The sequence below is a fragment of the Brachyistius frenatus genome, unplaced genomic scaffold (assembly GCF_029030835.1).
Source record: "Brachyistius frenatus isolate BFR_SWC_R1_liver_20210118 unplaced genomic scaffold, ASM2903083v1 Contig_213, whole genome shotgun sequence".
Taxonomy (NCBI): Eukaryota; Metazoa; Chordata; class Actinopteri; family Embiotocidae; genus Brachyistius; species Brachyistius frenatus.
In genome coordinates, this window is record NW_027210812.1 from 201,870 (window position 1) to 220,798 (window position 18,929).

Consider the following 18,929-nt stretch of genomic DNA (forward strand, 5'->3'; position numbering starts at 1 on the left):
TTTGGCTGCAGCGCTACAAGTCTGTTTATCCCTCTGGACTCCCATTAAACAGACTTTCTACTGTCTTGGTGACGATGACAAAAGGTGACAATACAGTCAAAAATGACAGAAGTCCCTATGGCTGTTTATGAAGGGGCTCACACTGTGTTCTGTCAGGTCACATCATGTGACGCTGTGGAGCATCACTGACCTTTCTTTGTGCAGTGTTGGAGTCTATCGATAAGATCGGCGTAATGTTCCTGTCAGCTGGTCACAACGGCCGCATCGGCCGCGTGTGAACGTCCACTGATGCTGAATGCTGTACAACTCCGAGAGGTCACTCATGTGCCGGTGAGCTGATCGACTGACGGGAGAATCCCTGTAGAAAACAGAGCGATGAGGGAGTGAAGTCGCAGCACGCATTAGTGTGTGTGTGTGTGTGTGTGTGTGTGTGTGTGTGTGTGTGTGTGTGTGTGTGTGTGTGTGTGTGTGTGTGTGTGTGTGTGTGTGTGTGTGTGTGTGTGTGTGTGTGTGTGTGTGTGTGTGTGTGTATACACCTGGTGCAGGCCGACAGAGAGTCAGCTGGACTTCAGGTGGTGACATCTTGAACAGCCTCAGCACCTTCTACAGGGAGAAAAGGGTTTATAGAAATAATCAGAGTACCAATGTTTTCAACCGGATGTTAAATAGTCTGTTAAATACACAAAGTATGTACAGTAAGAAAATGGCAAAAAAAGTAAAATGACCTATGTTTCTACATAGTTAGACTGCAACATGACAAAAAAAACAACTCGGAGGAGTTCAAATAAAAGTAGAAATGATGTATTTCAATTCATATCCTGGCTTTGTTCCATCAATAGAAAACCAATGCAGTACTAATCTACCCTGTAATATTACACAATATTCATCATAGAAGAAGTAGATGACAGTATCTGATGTCCATAATGAGATTAGTAAACACAGAAGAATGAACTTCAACGTACTGGATAGGAGAGCTCCTTGAGCAACTGGCCGTTGATGGCCAACAGGACGTCTCCCTCCTGCATCCGGCCGCTCTGCTCAGCCGGCTGCCCGGGGAACAGCTGCTTTATCCGGACCAGGCTGCCATAATCCGGCATGGGGGGATCCAGCTCGCACATCACGAAGCTGAAGCCCAGGCCGTTGGCACTTTTGGTCAGAGTCACTTCGTGGGTGTTGTCTTGGATTTTTGTTTTGGGGAGGCAGAAGGACGGTGGGGGAGGTTGTGGGACAGGGATGAGGTGGAATTTGTAGAAGTCAGGAGTTAATGGGAAGTGGAAAGAGAAAGTGGATGGGAGAAAAGGGGGGAGAACAGATGAAGCTAATTGTCTTCATTTGGTGTTGTCTTTCAAGCTTTTAGCTTAAATGAACATGTTAAACAAGAGACTCTATCAGGACGGACTGATTGTGGAATGTGTTGTCTTAAGTCCTTAATGGTGCAATATGAGGAATGCCTAAGATGGTGAATGTATTCATGGATTGGCTGAGCATGTATTTTGTTTTAAAGTTTGGAGCTATGAAATATAGTTTCCTTATGGCAAAATGTCTCAACTGTTAGAACGTGTTGTGTAGTTTTATGTGATTGACATAATCAGTGTCTTTTATCCTGTAATACGCCGACTTAAAAATCGTGAAGTATTTTGAAAATTTACACAATGTAATTTTTTGAATTGATAATGTTAAGTTATGTCCAAAATGCAGAATTTTATCAAATTCCCACAGGGACAATAAAGAGTATCGGATCACATCAATCGTATCAAATTGTATCAATCGTATCGCATCGCATTGTATTACATCGTATCGTAATAAATAGCAAAATCAAAGCAGCAGTTATTATCATCACTTCCTGTCCTGCTTGACCTTGTTGCACGGTGATAGGGGTTGATGTGGTTAAATTCAGGACACTAAATAGAAGCACACTGAAGTTCTGGTGGCATTTGGCCTCATTTTAGACTTTGATCTGCCCAAATATGCATGATTTAAAAAAAATAGTTTATGTTTCGATTCTAACAATAACAATTTTGCACATCATAGGAATTCTGTGAAGATTAAATAATATAATTTCATAGTCAAAATATTGAAAGCATTCCTTGCAAGTCCTCTTTAAGCCTTCTGTAGATGTGCTAAAAGGAACAGTAAAATCTGTTTAACACCATTTTATGAGTAAACTCAGTAATGACACATATTGAATGGTAATAAAGATCTGCACAGCATTTTGAGGAGTCATTTTATCTTAACCTTGTTTAAATATTGAACGTAATTTAAATGTTAATGATGTTGATGGTTGTCATGGTGTTAACCTCGTAAAGGGAGAAACATTTATTTTATTATATTCAGCAGAGTCCATGAATGTATGATGTAGGTAGAGAGATACAGAAGGACAGGCCGAAGGATAAGAGAGGCCAGGAGGAGGAGGAGAAGGTCAGGGTCAGTGAAGGAGATCAGGATGAAGTGTGTGAAACCTCCAGGCGGTCCAACTAGCCTGGCTGCCTAGTCGACGTTTCCAGCCTACAACAGTTCTCTCACGAGTGTGAAGTGGTGAACATTTTATTTAGCACACTCTCATACACTTACACAGCTGGAAATATTCCTATACGGGTGTCCAAATGAGATTGTGGGCACTTTCTTTTTGAAGCACCTAAATGTATTTTGTGCATTTAAGTCAAAAGTCCTCTGGTCTGAACCTGAGCTGAGATGTCCTACCATCAGTGACAAAGCTGTAGTATCTGGGCTGGTCAGATATCGTGTTCTGAGGAACGCCGATGGACGAGTAGTTGTTGAGTTTCTGCTGCCTGGTGGCTGGACTGAGGCTCTGATTGGATACACTGTCGCTCGTGTCAGCACTGAGAGGAACCTTGGGCAGGTTGATCGACTCCCTCTCCACAACGAAGGATACCACCTGCAGGAGAGAGGAGCAGACAAGAATGTGATTGGGTAATAAAGGGAAAAGAATGGAAATAGATGGTTACGACAGAGTAGACTGATCAGTTTGATATGAAGCAGGGAAAGACACAAGGAGTCTGCAAAAATGCTAGCTCTGTGATGTTGGGTTTTGAGCTAAATGCTCATGTTAGCATGATGTTTAATAGTTATAATGTTTACTGCATTCATTTTAGATAAAAACTCAACACAAAGTACATTTGAATGTAAGTCGGGGGATCAAAGTTATTACAGTTCATCCTAATGGAAACATGAATGTCTGCACAAGATTTCATGGCCACCAATCCAATAGTTGATGCCGATGTTGCAATCTATTAATCCAAACCATTAGCAGTACTAAAAACACAGCGTATCATCATCAGCGTATATAGAGAAGGCAATTGTTCGGTGTCTCATAGTCTCACGTCATCCTTTACCTCCACAGTTTTGCTCAGACACTCCACAGCCTGCTGGTAGGTGAAGCCCTGGAAGTTAATGCCGTCCACCTCCAACAGTCTATCACCTAGAAATAAACACAATTAGAAGAAATGAATAAACATATTTTCGAAAATGTAAAAATGTAATCTGAACCCTACATTAGATATCATCATGTTCTTTTCTTTACAATCTGAAATACAATTTAGATCTGAATGTGATGTGTAATGTTCTGCTCATAATACCCTCTTAGTACCTGTTATTTGCTTTTTCCTTTGGCCTAGTTGAAGAATAATCGAGGCTTCATATTACTTAAAGTGTTCCATCAGAAAACAGATATGCTGGTATTCTTTAATTCCAATGTCTGGACAATAATCTGTCTCACTCTTAAGAAAGTGCTAAAGGACTCGTATGTGAGCTGTTGCAACATATTCATCTTCAAGTCTACTGAGAATTCGCCCACATGTATTAAAATGTAATACCTGCATGCAAATGTCCGTCTCTCTCAGCAGCTCCTCCTGGAACGAGGCTCTTGATGTAGATCCCTCCATTAGGAAGGTTAGTGTTGACGCCACCCTGACCAATCAATAACAGAGGCTTTTAGTGGGGGTGGGGGGAGGTGTCATGCTTAAATTAGTGTTTGTTGCACTAAGTATATTTACTCAAGTACAATTGTGAGGCAATTTTTCCTACTTTCTGAGGCGAATATTGTACTTTTCAGTGCCCTGCATTTATTTGACCGATTAAACACACCCATGATATATAAACCTCTAAAAAATAATCAATACATCAGAAAGGGTTTATAACTTGTAACTAATGGTTGTCTACTTTTCCTAAACAGAATTTAGATTACAAGGCCTCTTCTTGTCGAGGTTTACACAACTGTTGTATTGCTACTTTTGCTCTCACTCTATTCCTGTCAGACCAGATGTTAATCACATTAGGTGAGTTGCTGTACAACTGTAAAAACCCTCAGTTATGAAGGTGTTATTGTGTCTTTTTTTGTGCATGTATAAAAAAAACTGTTTTGAGAGCAAAATTTGCTTCCTATGCTTGCATAAAAACTACACAAACGTACCTCCATACTCCCCGATTGCTCATTGCTGTTTTCAATTCAATGATCGCGTTTATAAACACATAGACACCAAAGCACCGATTTCTAAAACCAGCATTTTCTTCAATCATCATGTTCAGCATCTTTAAAAAAAATAAAAAATACAGCAGAAGCTCACAGAGATGCTGATGCCCAGATTTCCTGATATCTTCTTGAGCTCAATCCTGATCTCATCCAGCCTTGAACAGTTCAGGGAGGGAGTCAGAGAGCAGCCGTCCTGACGCCAACAAAGACATTAACAACACTCAGGTTAGCCCTTGAGGATCATTCCTTGCTTATAACCTACTGGCAGTCATACCAATCATACAATTATTTACTGCCTAATTGTGCAAAATTACCACAGTGATCACTAGTTATTGAGCAACACTAGCTACCTCAAAACTATTACCGTCACTAGAATACAAAACAGTTGGCTACTGTAAATTGTTTACACCTGTAAGGGAAATTGCAGGCTACTTATATGATTTCGATAATTGTTAAAACAACCACAACTATTAGGATTCTACCTGTGTACCGAGGACTCGGACTTCACGGGGGACGTGCAGCCTGTTGCTCGTCTTCGGCGTCGCGATGGCTGAGACGATCTCGTCGATGTTGTTGTCTCCTGATCGTCCGTCTGTCATCGGTGTGTTCTGACACTCGTGATCCCTCAACCCAGGAGAGCGCACAGTGCCGGGACTGACGGTGACTGTGGACAAAAACAACAAGGCTATAAGTCAGTTCTGTTATTCTTCAAAATATTGGACGCAAATTTGATCTTCCTAAGCCAGTTAGCTCAGCATGGCACAAAGACTGTGGTAAAAAAAAAAAAAAAAAAAAGCTTCTCCACACATACTCAAAAAAAAAAGGTACATTTAAGTCGCTGAGGTTTTGAGCTTCTGTCGATGTTTGTCACCATTCAGTGTAGAGCCAGACATTATCAGAAGACGGTTGTCTGCTGAGCATTTTACAATTTATTTTCTTCTTCTTAGCTATGAGTAGGCAAGTTAACAAGGCTTGCAAAAATTCAGCTAATGATGCCTGAGCTTCCTACATGCTTTCTAGGACAGTTATCTTCAAGTCTCCAATTTGGATTCTGTCGTACAGAATCAGGTGAGCTGTTTCCCCCACGTAACATATGCTAAGCTAATTAGCTCCTGCTTGCAGCTTCAGGTTTGTGCAGAAGAATTGGTGTTGTCCTTTGCTAAGTGAAACATTTCAAGAAACATGAAACTATTGCTTTAAATTTAGATGATCTTCAGAACATTTTCAAGAAATCAACCTTTTTTGATCCGTTATCATTTTTGTACGTTGCTGCTTAAACGCTTCAAATGTAAAGGAGACTGAACACAGCAGTATATTAACACATTTTCTCAGTCTCGAGTCAAAAGGGACGCAGCTCAAAGTTGAATGGGAATGGAGGCAGAAATGTGTTCATAATAATAGAAAGTAAAATAGTACACCCATGGAAACAAGCAAAAAGAACAAAAAAAGGTTCAGTGCTGATAACAAAAATGGTTATTTATTCAGAGCAGTGCATGAGTAGAATACTTAATTTTTCAATGACCAGTATTACAAATACAAACATAGTAGAGCAAAGGCTACAGCCCCAGTACCATTACTCATACAGTATATCCACACACACACACACACACACACACACACACACACACACACACACACACACACACACACACACACACACACACACACACACACACACACACACACACACACACACACACATATGCACACTGATCACCTTTTGGCTGTGAAACAATGAGCTGCACCTCCTCAGGGCTGCTCTGCATAGTAGAGCAAAGGCTACAGCCCCAGTACCATTACTCATACAGTATATCCACACACACACACACACACACACACACACACACACACACACACACACACACACACACACACACACACACACACACACACACACACACACACACACACACACACACACACATATGCACACTGATCACCTTTTGGCTGTGAAACAATGAGCTGCACCTCCTCAGGGCTGCTCTGCATGACCTCTGCTGCCTCATTGAAAGTGACGCCCTCCAGGCTGATGTGGTTCAGGGAGATCAGACGACCACCTGAGGGCAAAGGTCACAGTGAGATGCTGCTAGTGTCCAGTAACAGTGTAGTTTAAAGACCTGCCTGTGACCACAAATGCCCAACAGACCCCTTAAAATACCATCTCTGTCCTCATTTGCACTTTCTTCTTGCGTTATGTTGGGCACCCATTTACGTACAATGCATGGAAATTAGTGGAAGTAATTGAATTCAAAGGGGTTGGGTTGATTGCTGTATGGGAGGGCAAACTTCAATGCAAATGGTGAATGTTGGAACATTGTACACGTGTCGCTTAACATAAACAAAAAATGTCCATGTGGTTCTCTACCTGCTCTAATGCGTCCGTCCTTATCAGCGGGTCCGCCAGGCACAATGGAGGCAATAAAGATGCCTAAGTCATAATGCCCCACTGTGTCCTCTCCGACTATCATTATTCCTGTACGGGCACAAACCACAGGTATTTAGAAAATACTTTTTTCAAAGAAGAGAGAGTTTTTCCTTCAGTAATCATCATCACTAACTACTGCCTGAGAGCTTCCAGACTTTAAAACATTTATTCAATCTGTCACTCGCCACAATGAGGCATACTTCTGTGATATTCTTGAACCACTAGGAAGCCATGAACACCACTCAAAATCAAATCAGTGGTATGACTGGGCACTGAGACATGAAGCAGAGCAGGTGCTTTCTTTTTTTCAAATTGGTTTCCTCCTGTAGTTCATCAAAGATTAGAAAAACAGCTTGTCCTTGATGATGTGCAATGAAATGTGATCGGCTTACCCAAGCCGACCTTTGGGTCTTTCTTTAAGGTAACACATATGACTTCTCTCTCTGATGATGCCCTGTGTTTAGTTAGGGTATCTGTAAGACATACAGTAGAATAACACATTTAATTAGTAGTAACAACAGCTTTCATTTAGTGGCTTTAAGTTGGAGCTAAGCATCACAAGGCAACGCTCCAAAATAAAATGCTTTTGGGACGCTTATTGCTCACGACTTGAGGTACACCCCCTTTCAAGTGTAGGCAGTCAGTTAAGGAAGGCGAGCAGTTTGCGTGGTGATACTGTACCTTTTGCTGCTGGGGAACCCAAAGCTGCTTCAGATCCGCCCCTCTGAGAGCATGCTGGGGAACGCATACTTGTGCTGCTGCGCTGACTGCTGGAGGTGGTACTGCAAAAGAAACACATAGAGGGGAAGATTGTGAAAATGAACTTCGGTGGACCTCTGAAAGTGCCCTGTGGTATCAGGCCCCATCTTGACATGCGCAGTTCTTATAAGACAATCAGTATACTTAAGTGGTCATAAAGGTTCGCATCAACTATGTATTGAATTTTCAAAAGTCGGTACATGGAAATGTGTTCTTGAAAACTACAGGACGAAAAGATACCTCTGCTCGTTGTGGCTCTGGCGCTGTTGTTTTACGCGGGCCTCGATCTTGGCCATGACGTCGTCACACAGTTTGGCCAGGGAGTCCTCCTGAGGCGTGGTCAGGCCGCTGTCATCTTGCGGCGTCTCAGAACACGAGAAGGACTTAATGTGACTGCTCTGAGGGCAACACGTCGTTGCATACGGCACAATGCTCTCCTCTGGACAAAGACGCAGACGTTATCTTTAGTGATTGGACACCAGCCAGCATGAAAAGTCATCAAAACACCAGAGTGGTTTTCACTCATGTCTTCTGGGGTTAGTTGAGTTGAGAACTACTCTAGAGGGCGGCAGAAACAGTTCTCGGGGGTTCTAGAACTCAAAAACAAGGCTGTCAACAGTATTGCTCCAGTGACTGACCTGAGACCAGGCCCTGGCTTAGCTGGCGGGAGTTCATCTCATTGTTAAACTTATGTTGTGCTGAGCAGAGGTTACACAGGTATTTAGCTATCTTCGACCTCTCTGTAATGAAGATGTACTTCTTGCTGCCCCGGCACTCTACTACGAATTTACGCCTCTGCAGAAACACGAAGGAAACATTTTTAGGGCATGAACACAGAGGAATAACGTGTCACTACCAACCAGTGATAAAACCATCACTTCACTTACAGTGGAGGAGATGGTCTCTGTCTCTCTCCAGTAGAAATTCTGAGTTGTGGATCTGCAACCGTGTTTAACCTCATAGACGATAACACCTTTGGCACAAACCCCGAGGATAATCTCTCCATCTAATGGCTTTTTCTCGCGTATCACACGGTGGAACAACACGCCGTACTCAGGCAACTGCTGACAAACCTACAGGGATTAACAGAGAGCTCGTCATAGTCGTTTGGATGCACCGTCATGATTTAGAAGGTCAGATTTGAGACTGTTTTGCTACCTTGAGGAATTCGAGCTCAGATTCATCAGTGTGCATCTGAGCGTTGTTGGTGTGAAGTTGCAGCAGCTCCCCCTGAATGTAAGGCAAGGCACGTTTCTCCATCACACTCTTGGAGACATACTGATCGGGGCGGCAGTAGTTCCTACCGTACACCTAAACATAACAAATCACAACATGATATTAATAGAATTCAAATCATTTATACATATATTGTATCAAGCCATAAGTGTTTTTTGAAGTTGCAGCACGTATCCTTTCAATGAAGAATTATAATCCAGTCTAAGGAGGGAAAGTATATGCACAGAAACAGGGGCTTATAGGAAAACTACTCTTTAAAAACATTGGCTTTGGAAAGGCTTCCCCAATGTTTTTTTTTTTTTTGTCTCCACTAATCATGCTATGGCAACTGAATTGACAGTGATATGGTCACTTGTGTATTGTTAAGATTGTTACGTTTAAAGGGACTCTCCATTGAATTTGATACATTTAGATCAGTCTACCAGTCAATTAGAATGGTAGTCAGCCTGCGAAAGTAGTTACATAATTTCTTTTGTGGCTCTAGAGGAGCTTTGTCAAGTCTAAGGGCCTGAATATACTCCTTGATGGACATGAACACGGACAGCTGCATACACCACGGACACTGAGTAGTTCTGTCTATAATACTGTCTTGGAAAATTTGTACCACACATGAGCAGTAGATTGATGTCTATAGGAAGATGTATTTCCAAACTCCACAAATTTCCACAAATTGTTGCCGATTTGATTGTCTTTACATTGTTTTAATGAGGAATTCATTAATGCGTGGATGTCCCCACATAGCCTATGCGTACCACCATTGATGACAAAAGTTATATCATACTGACCCTTGTGGGCTTTTGCATGCTAGCGGACTTGGAAAGTATAATACCAGTGTAAGAAAATTTGCCCTTTTTCAAAGTCGGTACCGGTTTAGCTTGACTCAACTCTACTTGCTTTGTTTGGTTTTCCATTGGGTAACAGTTAGGGAATAGTACCTGGCACCTGGTACTAATTGGAATCTAGCCACACTGCTATAGTGGCTACAATTGTTTTATTCACTGGACTACTCTCCACTGGCAGCCCTCAAAACCGTGCAATAGTCATCTGAGGAGGTGCACATAGTTCTCTGCTTGGTTGCAAATAGAAGGATAAAGCAAGTGTTTGGGTCACATTAAAGATGAGGCACCATCTGCATTGGGAAACTAAAACCAGTAAAGTTACTACTATCAAAAGCGAGTAGATTTGATTAGCGAAGAGCAGTTGTGGAAAATGGTCATATAATCTCTGATGATGTCACCAAGATTGAAAACTACACATTTACAGCTGAAAGACATACCTATCATCAAAGGGTATGGAATTTTAAAGATGTATTCAAGGTAGGGAGGGTCTAATGAAATATCCTATTTAGTTGCATTATGGGAAATGGCGGATTCGGTGCCTGACCCATTCTAGAGACCGAAAGTCTGAATCTTTACTGTATTGATTTTGATCTGCCGCTTTTAAACACTACACTGGAGAGTCATCCGGCTTCCACTATAAAGTTAGCTTTCGGTGCACAACCTCAGGCATGCAGTCTCCATACTCCGTCTGCAGGGCCAGACCTGCCAGGTACAGATTAGTCTCCTCATGGCAGGACAACCTGTCCTCCAAAAGGTCTCTCCTGAGCTGGAGATAATACTGGTGACGGGTCTGTTTGTGCCTGATGGAGAAGATAGCACACATTTAAAGGTTTCTTCCCCACATTTTGTAACTGTAATTTTTGGTAAATCCCCCAAGAAAAAAACCACTTACAAAAGAAGAGAAATGTTGTTGACAAAGAATTTGACCCTGAAGAAAAGGACAAAGGTGGTTGTAGGCACTTTCTTCCAGCTATCTGGAGCAACTTTGCAAATCTTGGTGTCGTTGTCCACAAAGAAAAACTCATTATCTAACCACAGAATGGAGAAAACAACAAGGTAAATTGTAAGTCACTTGATTATGTATGACTTGATAATACACCACACAAATACCCATGAGTCTAACTGTAAACATATTGAGCTGAAGACATTCATGTGCTTGAATATGTAAAGTCTTAATTTCTCTGGAGTGGCTACACACTCACTCACTAATTATTTTAAGATTGTTTACCATCAATGTAAGCAAGGCCAAAGTAGAAATGTTCCACAAGGTTGGAATGAGCCACAATCATGTCAAAGACGTCTCCTCCTCTGGATTTTATGTCACACTTGACCAGGATGCTCTGACTGTTCGGCATGATCACGCTCACCTCTCTCTGCGTGGTTGGAGATTTCCCTTTCTTTGACTGTGAAGAGGGACAAGAGAATTTGGAGAACATCAATAAATAAGTAATATAAAAGTCAAACTGGAGCAACAGTTAAAATTTTGGTAGTAGGTTCTGCAAAGTACACAATAAAAAATGCACCAAAGTGACACCATTCCAATGCTCACCCTAAGCCTACCTCTAACTCTAGTATCAATTAAAAAATATTCAGATATTAAAAAAGAAAGGAAGAAAATCCCATTTGCAAAACTGAAATGATGAAATCTGGGGTGTTCACTTCAAGAAAAATAGCTTGCCTGATTAGCGTATTCAATTTAATGACAATTGCTTCATGAGAATTGCACTTGATTAAATATACTTACATTTAGATTACATCAATGCTAGTTGCATCTCTTACAGTAAATCTCAAAGACAGGATTGTTTTCCCTAAAGACTCACCACGATGGATGCATGCAGCTCCAAGACAACCAGAGGCTCATCTAACACTCTAATAAACTCAGGACCCATGTCCTACAACAGAAAGGAAAAAGGGAGAATTAATGTGAACCCCTATCTGTAGTTTTGACTAAATGTGCTGCGATATTAAATGATGTTTTATTATTATATTACACAATAATGTGGCTCACCCTCGCTTTCTTCTCATTCAGACTCATTGTGGACTCAAACTGGGAGAAGGACCTTGAGTTAGAGTTTCGATTACCACCCATGTATGGACTACAGGGGCCGCGGCTGAGCTGCTGCCAGCTGTCGTAGTTCCCCCTGTGTTGACCTCCCGAGGGAATCCTGGGGAAAAGGAGTTTTCCATTCTCAGTCAGATGGGAGGTGAGATCTGTCACTCTTGAGATGACGGCTTGGAACCAGAAAATTTATATTTTTAATGGCAGTGGCTTTGTCAAATAGTCATTTTAGGGTGTTTGTCTGTTTTGCCACACTGTTATATAATTTAAGCTCCTAAATTGAACTTGAATTTTGTTTGGTGTGAAGTAAACAATACGCGTCTTTGTAGTGTTTTATTTTGTACTTTGATTCAAAAGTGCAAATAGGTTTGAGACAATGTGCCAAAAAACCCTCTCTGTTATAGGGTGTATTCATGAGGGTGGCACAGTGGTGCAGTGGTTAGCATTGTCGCCTCACAGCAAAAAGGTTCCGGGTTCGAATCCGGTGCTGGGCCTTTCTGTGCGGAGTTTGCATGTTCTCCCTGTGCTTGCGTGGGTTCTCTCCGGGTTCTCCGGCTTCCTCCCAACATGCACCTCCCCAGCTCCTCCTGCCCACATGCCTAAGCGTCCTTGAGCAAGACACTGAACCCTAAATTGCTCCCGATGGTGTACCATCGGTATGTTGTAAGTCACTTTGGATAAAAGCGTCAGCTAAATGTAATGTAATGTTATAAGGTGTATAAAAAGGACTTCATACCCTGTGGGATCGGCTGGATAAGATACTCCTGAGAACGTTCTGGAGATCCTCTTCCTTAGCACCCAGGTTGAGTTACTAAAAGAGCCCCCTGAAAGACAAACTGGTGTGTAGTTTTCCATGTGCCAGTAATACAGGTTTCACATTTGGCTGTTGTAAAAACCACAGCCAAAAATGTAAAAATCTAAACTGAGAAACTCTTGAAAGACTAAAATAATTTTGTAAGCTTTAGAGATGCTAATGGTATTAGCTTAGCCTAGTGTATAGATCGGGTTTGGAAAGGGAATAGCTAGCAGGAACTTTTCAGCTCATGTACAAATGAAAAAACACTGGATTAAACATATTCAGGCACTTTTAACTTTGCTGAAAAACATCTGCGTAATTTATTTTCCGGCACCTACAAAGCCAGGCTGGCTGTTTCCCACCGCTTACTGCTAAGCTACCCAGCATCTGGCATTAGCTTTCATTGTAATGCACAGACACGAGAGTGGTCACTTGGTAAAAATGCCAAAATGTGCATTTCCAAAAATGTCAAACTGTAAATGTGGCAAAAGGGAGCAGTCTCTTACTGTGTAATCTGTCCCTGACCATTTGACTGCGGTCTGTGAGCTGGGATCCGTTCTCAGCCATGGACACATGATCAACCTGCAAAGACATCACTGTCCATCTCAAGGAAACAAGCACAGAGTTGGTGCTATCAGTAAACTCAAAACCAAAATGAACTAAACTACCCAGAACCAAACATGACCATCACCTGACCAGTCAGAAATAGATCCAACCAATCTACCATGACTCACTGAGTTTTTGTAGACATCTTCTACCAGCTGCCTGATGAGCCGTTCAACAGGAGGGAGCATCGAGGCCTTGTGGTGAAGCTCACAGGTCTCTAGCACCGTCAGCAGGTCGGTCCTCCTCATCACCATGTCCTCACACATGCTCAGCAGCAAACCCTCCAGCTCCGCGCTCAGTTGGACCGGCTGGGGGGGGTGGGGAGAACAGGTGGGACAGCAAAATGGAAGATTCACAAGTGCGGAGACTAAGGAAGAATGAGTTTAGTAAGAGAGAGGAGAGAGGAAAGTACCTGGTTTTGAGGTAGATGATAGTCAACGGACCAATAAAGAGTCATCCCCAGGGAGTACACAACCATCTACGGGGCACAAACATATGTTTTGCTCACAAATTGCAGTGCTCATGAAACACTTTCTATGAATTACTATTTTTTGGGAATTAGTAATACTAGATGTGCAAGTTTTTTCCGCCTGTTATCACACCCAAGCATGTAATTCACCCATCAGTCCACTAGAGGATAACGTGTCAGTGTCAGGTTTTGCGTAGCATTAGCGTGAAAAGTACACACATGTATGACCAGGGTTGAACAGGGAGATCATGTGACGAAGTACAACGAGTGATCAAATCCATGTCGAGATGACGTTGGGGGTAGTTGGATGGAACTAACACAGGACTTTTGTCCATTAATCGAATTTCTAAGGCAATGTGGATTTCTTTGAAGTCATCCGTAATGTATTCAATTTACATAAGGTACGTTAAGTCATTCATGTGACGTATGTACAACCCCGTTTCCCAAAAAGTTGGGATGCTGTGTAAAATGAAAAAAAAAAAATGAATTCGCTGATTTGCAAATCATATAAACCCATAATAATACAAGTAAAAACAGAACAAAGACAACATATCAAATGTTGAAACTGAAAAATGTTGTTGTTTTATGAAAAATATATGCTCATTTTGAATTTGATGCCAGCAACACCTTTCCAAAATGTCAGGACCTTTTAACAATAGTTGGAGTTTTGAAAGTGAAATGGTGTCCCATTCTTGCCTGATACAGGATTTGAGCTGTGGTTAATGATGCGCTAAATGTTTTCATTGGATGACAGTTCTGGACTGCAGGCAGGCCAGTTTAGCACCCGGAGACGGGGTTAGGCCCGGTACACACTTGCTGCGTGGCGTGTGCGTTACCTCAGACGCACGTCTCAGCTGCGGTTTGTTGCGTGTGTGTGTCCACATCGGCTGCGTGTGTGTGTCCACACCGGCTGCGTGTCAGCAGCGGTGCTGCGGCTGCATTAAATGCGACCATTGAATCATGAATTTCTCTTCGTAAATGGCCATTAATATAGAAGTTTTGAGGTCTGACAAGTGATGAGTTGTAACCTGGTGGAGTACCGTCATGATATAATCGGAGTCTGCACTGTGTTTCGACGCAGCCAGTGTGTACCGGGCCTTAGGAACCTAAGGAACCTTACTTTTCACGCCTCGGAGAGGCAAAACGTCAAACTGACACGGCATTGTGCCGTGGACTAACTAGTGTATTACACTCTTTGGCATGATACCAGGTTGAGCGTTTACTTATTCCTTTCGATCTCCATCAATCTCTGCATTTTCTGATCCAATTGGGTTAAAATGACACAGGTTCTGCAGATGGTACAAATCTTTATAAGTGCTTTGGTATACGTCCTATCTCTTATACAAGTAGGCATCACACAATGATGGATGGCTTAAAAGTAAAACTGGTTATAAAAAAATATTGGCAAACAATGTTTTCATCATTGTTGTCCTAAAAAACAAGAACACAAGAGCTTTCCAGAGTTTTCAGACCTTTTCGATTGCCGTCCTGGTGGAGGCAGCATGACCCTGCTGGATTTCAGGAGCTGTGAAGGAGGCCACGTCTTCATATCGTGCACAGCTCTTGAAGGCGAGACTCCCGCTGGCGGACAGGAGCACTGAGCCTGGGCTCAACATACTGCACATGTTACCTGAACCTAAACAGAGAGAAGACCACAAATTGGTCACCAACTCAAGAGATTTGATAACTTTCTCTCGCACTTTCTCTTGCTCTTTGAGCCAAACCTAGCACAGAGAAAATTGGTTGAACTGGGAAGAAATGGGAGCTGACAAGTGGGTACCTTTTTTAGATATGTCCAGTAAGGCGTCAGTGGTGGCGAGCAGTAGACACCAGACCTCATCCTCCTCCAGCGGTAAACCCCGGACCTCCAACACCTCTGCCAGGGTCACAAATGTACCCATCCTGCTAACATACACAAGCAAAGGAGACGTGCCCAAAGCCCCACGTTAACAGATTGTACCGTTGAGTTATGCAGGAGAATTGGGTTGCTTGCTTCCTTTTGTGGCAATTTCAGAAGCTGAGATGTTTTGGTACAAAATGCCTTGTACAATATCAGCCATCCGAGTTACCGTATCGTTTGAAGGGTGAGGGGACACCATTTGAAGGAAAAATGCCATCTAATGCACTTTATTCTCTTCTGTCAAACATTAGTATGGATTTGTGGAAATGTTTTTTTTTTTTTTAGAAAGAATGATAAACTTAAATGGAAAGAAGTTCAGAAAGTTGGAAGTTCCTGAACAAACAGGCTTCCTGATAGACGACAATCTCACTGACATGTCCATCACACTTGGTGAACGCTTGTACAACAGGGGTCAGAGTTTCCGACCAATAAATTTACAGTTTAGTGGGACTTAGATGAGCCAAGCAGAAACAAACAAAACCTATGTTCAACGCCTCTCATAGTTTTTCTCACAAAATGAAGGGATTCCTGCTTTTGGCTTTATATTGCACGAATAAGCACGCTGGATGTAAAGACTTTTTAGGGTCAGCATTTCACTTCACCAGATGGATTAGTGACAGACTGCAAGAGTTCAACGGCTTTTAAATACTAGGAAAAAGAAAACCCCATTTTATAATGCCTGTTTTACACTTATTGCTGGATTAGTTTGTTTGCCAGTACGGACCGTGAGCCTTATTTAACCGAGTCTGGTGTTGAGCACTTTTAAATCACTTATGTACTTACGTTTAAGGATTTCTTTACTAGTGAATTAACTTTGGGAAGCTTATGGTAAGTGTAAATATCTGGTATACTGGGGAGGAAAAAAAAAACCACACTGCTTCTTAGTAGTCAACCTTATGTCATCACCATTATTATCTTCCAATCTTATTAATATAATATAGATATTTTAAACAATAGATGCTCAAATTAGTTCAATAAGCGCTGCAAAATGGGTCACAATCAAATATATTTTAGGCCATAACTACTAATGTCTGTCTGCTTATTTGGTAATGTTGACATCTGAAGTAATATTCCATGAAAAAGTTAGAAAAAATATGATATATGTTGATTAAGTTGGACTGAAGAGACTCTAAACTTGGCAGAACCGAGACAAGGATGACCCACTCATGGCTATTTCCTTCGTAAGCCTTTAATTGAGTTAAATGGGACTACCCAGATCATTCAGATCTTAGGTAAAGGTTTCACAAGATAACATCAAACTATGTATTTCTTAAAATCAAAAGAAACAGCACCAGTTTGTACCTTTTTTCTTCTTGGTTATGAGCCCATCGTAGCCTTGACAGGCCTTTGGGAAGGGATGAGGGAGCCGAAATTACAATCGGAGCACTTCTGCCTAAAGGCTGGTTTAGTTCATAATGACACAGTGAAAAGCTCCAGTGGGAAAAGAGGCAACTCAGAACTCATAGATGTCAAATGTGTCACCTCAAAGATAAAAATGATCAAGGTTTACAACATGTTATGCTTAGAAATAGACAAACACTCCAAATGAGGTGTTATTTTATATCAGCAATAGGAGTGCAACTTGTTTTTTTTACGTAAGCTTTAAAGTAAATGGTGCACATAAGATGTGAAAATGCTACAAGTGTAGTTTTATACTGAAGGACACTACAACAGGATCAATAACAACAGACTCAATAGATCTTTGCACTACATTTTACAACTGGGTTAAATGCTGTTTATTCCAGATCAAACCAAGGTGAACTTTCATGACGGTGGATCAAATGAAAGCTGCTTTGAATAACTAGATTAACAGAACACTCTTAGGTACCAGTAACATCAATAACCCTGGAGGTTTGCTTGTTGGAAAAACCAACAAGTCAGATTAACCTTTCCAATAAAAAAAATAAAAAAACATGCGAGTTGCCCATGTTTTCCACATGGGACACATGTATTACACATTACATTGCAACATATGATAACATGGTGAAAATATATGGAAAGGTTTCCACGTGGGAATCTACATGAGAGTCACACATTACACCATGAAAATGTCCCAAAACCACATTTCCCATGAGCACAATCACATGTGTTGACATGAGGTTTTTTTTACACGTGAAATTCATGTTCTTTCTTTAAGGGTTCATGATGGTGGATATAATGAAAGCTGCTGTAAATAACCAAATTTAAAAAAAAAAACACTCTGAGGTGTTTACATGGTTCTCAGTGACACCAATGATCCAAAGTTTGTTTGTTGGTTTCACAGTGAGATAAACAACCAGATGTTGCCATAGTAACCTCCATCAGACATCTCATTCTACTCACCTTCATTTCATCAGAGAATAAGAGGAAGGAGATAGAAGAATGTGTTTTCTGTGTTGCTCTCTGTGCTGATGTTTAACTAACTTTAATTTAATTAAACTGTATGTTCCATGTTTAACTCTTCCGGCCGCCATGTGAGCCTTTTGGCCGCCGAGAAAGAAACACAGCTTTGCATCCATTTCATCCTGTGACCTATTCTGACACATGGGCAGGATTAGAACACTGACAGAGGGCAGACATGCTTCCCTTTGACATGATAGAAGTAACCCAAGCTCCTTTAATCACGTTATGTGTACTCTGATTTAATTCAAACGAGATCAACCGGAGTGCGATGTCTGCGCCGTGTCAATGTGAGCCTTTTTTTATCGCCGTGCACATTTTGATTTGTGATTAGGACTAATGATTGTTCCTTCCTGCTGAAGTAAGCTATAACAGATATAGGATACCAGGACCAAAAACCTGACGCAGCTAAAGGGAATCAGGTCATCATTCATGTTATTATTTATACAAAGGAAAATGAGCAAGTATGGAAACAGAAATAGTAAAAAAAAAATTATTAAAGCATATCAGGCAATTTGGCAATGATGATGCCAAATGAAACCTGAATATCAGAGCATCTCACTGCTTTGACTCGCTTATAGAAAGAGAAACAAAGTCAAAATGAAGGATGACCCAGTAAATTACAATGTTTTTATAGCAACAACCTGCCAGCCACTCTGTGAATTTGAGCTGTGGGTTTGCTTCCTTGCTCAGGTGCACCCTGCCCATGCACACTCCAGCGGGACACCCGGTTGTTACGGCAGTGCAGATAAAGAATAAAGTATAAAAACCACGCCGACCGTCCAGAGTTGTAATCCGAGGCATCCAAATACCAGCCAGCAAACACACATTTTTATACCGACAGGTTGTCTGATGATCGATGTTCAGACTAAAAACAGTAGAACTTGGTTTCCTGTACAATATGCAGCCTACCTTGTAGGAGATTCTTCTTAAGTTCCTACAGTCTTCCACCACTCTGAAACTAATCCTTAT

General features: G+C 41.5%; 1 protein-coding gene across 1 annotated transcript; it reads right to left on the minus strand.

Moving 5' to 3' along the window:
* Window positions 1-320: 320 nt before the first annotated feature.
* On the minus strand, window positions 321-18,919 carry frmpd2 (FERM and PDZ domain containing 2). The gene is made up of 28 exons (XM_069719355.1): window positions 18,870-18,919; window positions 15,459-15,583; window positions 15,151-15,314; window positions 13,622-13,687; window positions 13,338-13,517; window positions 13,110-13,185; window positions 12,544-12,631; window positions 11,757-11,913; window positions 11,569-11,640; window positions 10,977-11,151; window positions 10,641-10,776; window positions 10,410-10,548; window positions 8,832-8,984; window positions 8,561-8,746; window positions 8,312-8,468; window positions 7,914-8,112; window positions 7,596-7,696; window positions 7,307-7,387; window positions 6,855-6,962; window positions 6,430-6,546; window positions 4,972-5,153; window positions 4,584-4,682; window positions 3,834-3,927; window positions 3,354-3,439; window positions 2,701-2,896; window positions 963-1,177; window positions 537-603; window positions 321-358 (listed from the first exon to the last, which is right to left on the minus strand). The coding sequence occupies exons 2-28, from the start codon at window positions 15,577-15,579 to the stop codon at window positions 321-323; spliced, it is 3,453 nt and encodes a 1,150-aa protein (XP_069575456.1). The 5' UTR covers window positions 15,580-15,583; window positions 18,870-18,919.
* Between the last annotated feature and the right edge of the window lie 10 nt (window positions 18,920-18,929).